Below are 7,111 nucleotides of genomic sequence, written 5' to 3' on the forward strand. Positions count from 1 at the left end.
TCAACGTGGGCAAATCGTGTTGCTAGTTCAGCTTTGGCGTGTTGCTAGTTCGGCCTAGGGAGCCGTGTCTGTCATTCAGCTCCCGCATCAAACTCAGGCTTTGGTCTTCTCGGCTGAAACGAGGTGAACTGAATTCAATGAAGTTGAGCTGAACTGAACTGAACCGAATGCAGTTAAAGTAAGAGTCAATTTTTTGACGAGATAAGCTAAACAATACTTACTAAAACTAAATTGAATTAAAATTAAATTAAATTAACCCAAAAAAAAATATGACCTTACACCTCAAAAGTCTTTGATATTAAGAAATCACAACGAAAAAATCTCATTATTCATAATTCGAGAGATATCTAGTACCCACATCGCAACAAAATGAGCTGTTAAAATCAGTGAACAGTCTGTCCCCACGTCATCTTAGCACAATAAAATATCAAAAAAGGCGCTGAAATTATCCAACATACAAACCCTATATATACCCTTCACACTTTGTTGCCACATTTTTTTTCTGATACTCTGCTCTTATTTTTACTACTCTGCTCTCTCTACACTTCCGCCAAAATTTCCTTGTTCCTCACGTTCTCTTCTCAAAACAAATTAACAAAATAAAAATAAAATAAAAATTCACAAATATATATATACATATTACACACTATACTACTCCATTAATTAATCACTAAGTTGAAAATATTGTTTCAATTGTTGGAAGTTTCGGAGTTTCGCGTATGTCGAATTTGATTTTCGAAAGGTTTGTTCACTTTCCCGTTATTTTTTCCAGTTAATTAGTTGATTATAGTGTTTTATTTTGTGGGTTTAGTTAATTTGTGATTTAGGGTTTTGAAATTTGGGGGTTTGTATAACTTGAATTAATTGTAGGGTTAGGGTTAGGGTTTGGGATATTAATTAGTTTTATATTGGGGTACTGTTTCTTGAACAATCAATATTAGGGTTTTGAGATTAGGGATTTCAATTAGTTGTAGATTGCGGTATTATTGCTTGATCCAATTAATATTAGGGTTTGAGATTTGGGGGTTTTGTATTAATTGATGAATTGGGTAACGTTGTTTGAATCTTGATTATATTTTAGTGTTTCTAATTTAGGGTTTCTTATATCTGATAGTAATTGGATGTTAATTGATTGAAAATCTGGAGGGAATGTCGATGAATATAAAATTAAAGTAATCTGGATACATGATGGTTATGGGAATTGTGATTTCTTAAAATTGGGGGAATTTGATTAACTGTACAATAGTTAATGCAGATTGTGACCTAATTTGGGAGGAGAATTAGGAGTTTTGCATCTGTTATTCACTCTCTTAATTTCTGTGTTATACAGGATGACGAGCAATCTCGATTTCGAGAACGGAATGAGTAACCCGGTTTCTACATCTTCTTCTCTACAATTCGATTGCACCAGGAAGACAAAAGCTCGAAAAAGGCGTGATGGATCCTACACTGCGGCTGCCACCATTGCTAAATGGAAAGAAAACAATGCTATACTCGGCGGTGTTAATGTGGATGACAAGCCTATTCGAAAGGCGCCAGCTAAGGGGTCGAAGAAAGGATGTATGAAGGGGAAAGGTGGGCCTGATAATTCTAGGTGTAACTACCGGGGTGTTAGGCAGAGGACTTGGGGTAAATGGGTGGCGGAGATTCGAGCGCCTAATCGAGGGAGTCGGTTGTGGCTGGGTACTTTCCCGACTGCTCTTGATGCTGCAATGGCTTATGATGAGGCTGCTCGAGCTATGTATGGTTCATCTGCACGTTTGAACTTGCCCAACTACGTACGCCACACTTCTCTTTTGAAAGAGGATTCTGGTGATGAGCGTTCCGAGGTTTGTGATGGAGAATCTATGGTGGTTACTGATTCTGAGAAGAAATCAAAGGTTGAGGTCCCTGAAATCGGAAGTGGTGAAATTGACATAAATGATTACTTGGAGAATTATACCGAGTCTGAGAAAAAGTCACAGGCTGAGGCCTGTCAGATTGAAAGTGGTGATATTGACATTAATGACTACTTGCAGAATTATACTCCTGATGAAATGTTTGATGTGAACGAGTTACTTGGCGCAATTGATGCTGGACCTGTGATTGATACTGATTATAGAGGCCAATTCAGTTGTGGTGTTTCCGGGTCACAAGACGCAGGAAACCTGGATTATGCTGGATTCATATCCAAAGTTGAAAACGACCACATACAGCTAGAAACTCCCGAGAACTTAAACCCAATTCCTGAGCTACAATTGTCGAGCTCAAACAAGTTACCATATCAAGAGAATAACCAGGATGTGAAGATGTTCAATTGTTTGGATTTGTTAGCTGATTTTCAGTATGGGACTGATTATGATCTGGACTCCTTCAATCCTGGTAGACCAGAAGATTGGAATGCTCTCGCTGTTGATGAGCACGCTTTTCTGGATTTAGCAGATTTAGGATTGTAGGAAGTCGAACTGTTTCTGGGTGTCTTCTGATTCAAAAATGTCTGGTTTCTACGGATGTTAACTGATGACGGTGTCTTCTGGCTATTTTTTTTTTGTTCTTGGAAGACATGCTAATAGTGCAAAAACTTGAAGATAGATTGTAGTTAGAACTATAGTAGAGTTCTGTATTCTTTCATCAGTGAAAATTATTATTTTCTGTGTATATTTATATATGGTGTTCTGAAGAAATGGAAAAAGTAAACATTTTGCATACTTCAAAAGGATTCTTCTGCTTCCGCTCTTTAATGGGACTATTGTTTATGTTATAAGGAATATAATATTACTATTATAATATAATTCACAATATGGTAATATTGTGATTGTCTAATATTATAGTAGTCCTAATTTTCTATATTGTGTCAAATATATCTTTATGATATATTCTAGTAAGATTGAGTTTTCAATTATTATTGTCTTGTAATTGCTATATAAGCACTCCTTTGTAATCAATAATATTCAAGTCAATCAATTCATTCAATTATTATTCTCTACATGGTATCAGAACGGTAAAATCCTAGGGACCTCTGCTTACACAAACCCTACTACAAAAACAACCACCACTACCGTCTTTCCGCTGCCGGCCGGAGATGGTTGTCATCTCTTCCATCTCCGGCAGGCTTAATAATTAGCTGATCTAATTTTCATGTTTTTTTTTTTCCCCAAACTTCTATTGCACCATAATTTCTTCTGATCTTCAAACACCAAATTACTCCTCACAAGCTGCATCTACTTTTTCCAACTTCTCGTCTCTTTCTTACAATCTTCTCACAAACGTGCATCTTCAAACCAATGTACTCGTCCCGTACATCCTTCATCTCAAGCCATAAATATTCTCTACTATAAATTCGCTTCTTTTTTTTTTTTCCTAAGACCTTTTACAAATTAACCAGCCTAACAAAGTTGTGTCACCGGACCATAAAATCTCGAGCGCCACCTCTGCTCCTCTACTTCAAGGTTCTCAATCTGCCATTGCTCATCAATTCATTCCGGTCGAATATTTCGAGACCAAATTTTTCGGACAATATTGTTCAACCAATTTTCCTATCTTCTCATCTTTTAACTAAATCTCACAATTAAAATTCTTTACATTACTCTTCACGCTCTTGTTGACAATACTCTCCCCCTCCTAAACTTTTGGATACAAAGCTACCTAAGTCTCTATTTCTGCACACCTGCACGTCGATCTCTCATTGCCTTCTTTGTTCCCTTCACAAACCTCTTTTCCTAGCCATTATCTCACTCATATTTTCTCTAAAATCTTTACATACATCGACCATCAAGCTAAGTCATTATTTACAATCTCACTTTGCTCTTCCTTACGTTGGAGGTACAAATTTAAAAGTCGTCCTAATTCTCTTCTTACTTCTTTGTCATACTTGTCTCCGAACACATACTGCTATTTGCTAGCTAGCTACTTGGTTTTTTTTTTAAACCCAAAGTCATACGTACGTGTACGTACCTGATTCTCTTCTTACCCTTGATCCCTGTTTGGGTTTTCTTATTTCTCCTTCTTGCCTCTTGGTTTTCTATCGTCACCTGTCGATATCGATTAAAGTTGCTCGCAAATTACTCTCATCTTCATCTCTCACATTAATTCTTTACAGAAATTTCCTCCCGTCTTCTTTAAAGTTAGACCACCGTTTTCTCTTAGCTACCGTATCTCTGTCAAATTATACATCTCTCTTGACCCTTACAAATTCTCTCACAAAAATACAATAAGTCATCTTACTTTCTTAGCCTTTCCCAAATTAATTTCGTCTCTAAACAACGTCATCTCACAAATATTTCTCTTCTCTTCTTTTGAAAGCCATGATTTAGCGATCAAAACTGATCCCGTACAATACCGTACAAATTTTACGGTGCAAATTCCGTTCCCAATGTCATCAAGTCTTACCCTATGCTCACTTATCGCACATCCTTGGCAATCTCAGGCTCCTCCAGTTACTCTCTTTTCCTCTCTTATTCACGCACTACGGCAGATCGAATTCAGCCTCTTATCAATCGTCTATGTCTTGCGACTTCTCATGGATTAACATTGTTCTCACGTCTTCTCCTTCTCAAGATTCTCATGGGTCACATTGCAGTCCCGTCTCTTCTTCCAAGATTGTCCTTCCCCTCCGGTCGTCCATCTTGCGGGGGCGTATAAGGAATATAATATTACTATTATAATATAATTCACAATATGGTAATATTGTGATTGTCTAATATTATAGTAGTCCTAATTTTCTATATTGTGTCAAATATATCTTTATGATATATTCTAGTAAGATTGAGTTTCCAATTATTATTGTCTTGTAATTGCTATATAAGCACTCCTTTGTAATCAATAATATTCAAGTCAATCAATTCATTCAATTATTATTCTCTACATATGTACGTTGCATTTCACCCCTGTGCATTGAACATATTACACTGCATGAGCGGGTAACTATTCCGCGTCTTTCATCTGTAATTTCTCAGGAGGATAGTATTGATAGAATGATAGGTCCTATTTTCGTGTGAATCTTTCCATATTATGTTATTGATGTGTGCCTTAAGGTACTGTTGGAAAACCATTAAACATACATTTATTGTTAGAAAAACCATTAAACATACATTTATATAATGCACGGAGTATATGTAGGTGGTGTGCGGAGCGATACGGAGTAGATGCAAAAATAAAAGACACACAAGATTTAACGTGGTTCACTATCAATGTGATGGCTACATCCACCAGGGCGAGGGAGAATAATTCATGTCGGGAGAATTACAAATTACAAAAGATGAGCACAGAGTTAGTGTTTGCCTCACAAATCTCTCCTTAAAAAATAACTAATCTTTGTTAACACTTAATAAAAACCTCTAAAGTGATTCTTTACATTTGCAAGAGTCTAAGAATCAAATTCACAACTATTTATCTAAGATACTCCGTATAAGTGTTCTTACATCCATTATCAAGTTATCAACCAACAAATTTTTATGTCAAATTTTTTGTTTAAAGTTCGAATAAAATAACTCTAACATTAAAATAAGTGGTGGTGTGGGAATGTGTTAGTCCAGTGGTAGCTGAGTTAAACCTTGAAGCTTGCAGAAGTGCAGGAGTTGAGAGGTCCCGGGTTCGACTACCAGCTGGGGCGATGATCACTTGGCCACTGCAGCCCCCGAAGGGGGTGGCTTACATGGTCCATGTGGTGGTGCGGGAATGCATGGACCGGGGGATTCAACCCCTCGTCATCAAAAAAAATAAAAATAAAATAAAATAAAATAAGTAATCAAATAATTGAAAACGCTAAAATATTATTTGCAATTTCCTCAATTGTACACTTGAATTATGATTTCCTAAGTGGTACCTTATTTTGTGTGAAAATTTGATCTTTAACTATTCATAATTTTTTGCCTACAAGCTCATAAAGCGTAAACTTTTTTTTGTTTTCCAAATTAGATATCTTTTGCAAGAATGTTTGGGTTAGAGACATCAGTGCTGAGCTTGTAACCAATTTATCATAACTCCTAAATTTACGATTTTTAAAACGATAAATTCGGTGATATTTGTAGAAACTATGATCAGAGTATGAGATGATGTTGATGATGAAGACGACGAGGAAGATGAAGACTAGTATGAATATGATAAGAACATAGATGAATGTAGTAACTTGAATTTAGAATAATTGTAATGATATATTGAATTGTATATTTCAGAAATATAATTTGTTAACCTTACAATGATCAGGGTTGTTGGTATTTATAACAACCTCAAGTCAATCCTAACTAATTTTATACTATAGTTAGGTGATGGAACCATAATTAGTTAGTTTATAACTAACTTCCTATTTATCCAATATACCCCTTAAGCTGGACTACATGGAAATAACAGACCAAGCTAAGAGGAGAGAAAAGTATGTTGAGCTGTTCCTAATGCCTTCGTCATAATGTCAGCTAACTTTTGATATGCTTGGTAGTCAGAAAGCCCTGCTGCTGTTTGTCCCTGACAAAATGACAATCAATACTCAAGTGCTTGGTCCTTTTATGGAACACCGGTTTTCAGAAATATGCAAAGCAGCTCTATTATCATAATATAAACTCACATTCTTTACTTAGAAAGTTAGAAGTTTGGTTTTAGAAAAAAATATTATTATTCTATATTATCTAAACTCATTACTAAAAGTCACATAACAATCCAAGTCTTTTACAAAAATAAAGTACATTTTGAAAAAGAATAACTCTAATGTAGAATTAGGTCGATTTTTAAGATCTAATTCGTGGAAAAAACATGTTGCTAGCTCGGCCTAGGGAGTCGTGTCTGTCATTCAGTTCCCGCATCAAACTCAGGCTCTAGTCTTTTCGGCTGAAACGAGGTGAACTGAATTGAATAAAGTTGAGCTTATGTAACACCCCCGATTTTCGGCTAAATTAAAAATTACATTTACATTAAAAATTCACCAAAATACGGGGATATTATAGTCAATATACAATCTCCTTACAAAATGCTTTTATACAAAATGAAATAAAATTTTAACAGTCTTTAATCAAAAGCTCGACTTGAAAATCTTTCCACTTATTACAAATCCTTTTTAAAACAAAATGATACAAATAAAATTAAACTTCTACGAAGTGTTCAAATAAAATCTTGACTTGAAACCTTTTGAATCGCAGCGGAA

The 7,111-nt window shown here is 35.6% G+C and overlaps 1 protein-coding gene across 1 annotated transcript; it reads left to right on the forward strand.

Moving 5' to 3' along the window:
- Positions 1-487: 487 nt before the first annotated feature.
- Positions 488-2,684, forward strand: LOC141612320 (uncharacterized). Its single transcript, XM_074431061.1, has 2 exons — positions 488-742; positions 1,331-2,684. Exons 1-2 carry the CDS (start codon positions 720-722, stop codon positions 2,433-2,435), a joined length of 1,128 nt encoding a protein of 375 aa, XP_074287162.1. The 5' UTR covers positions 488-719; the 3' UTR covers positions 2,436-2,684.
- The last annotated feature ends 4,427 nt before the right edge of the window (positions 2,685-7,111 follow it).

The sequence above is a fragment of the Silene latifolia genome, chromosome 11 (assembly GCF_048544455.1).
Source record: "Silene latifolia isolate original U9 population chromosome 11, ASM4854445v1, whole genome shotgun sequence".
In the NCBI taxonomy this organism is placed as follows: Eukaryota; Viridiplantae; Streptophyta; class Magnoliopsida; order Caryophyllales; family Caryophyllaceae; genus Silene; species Silene latifolia.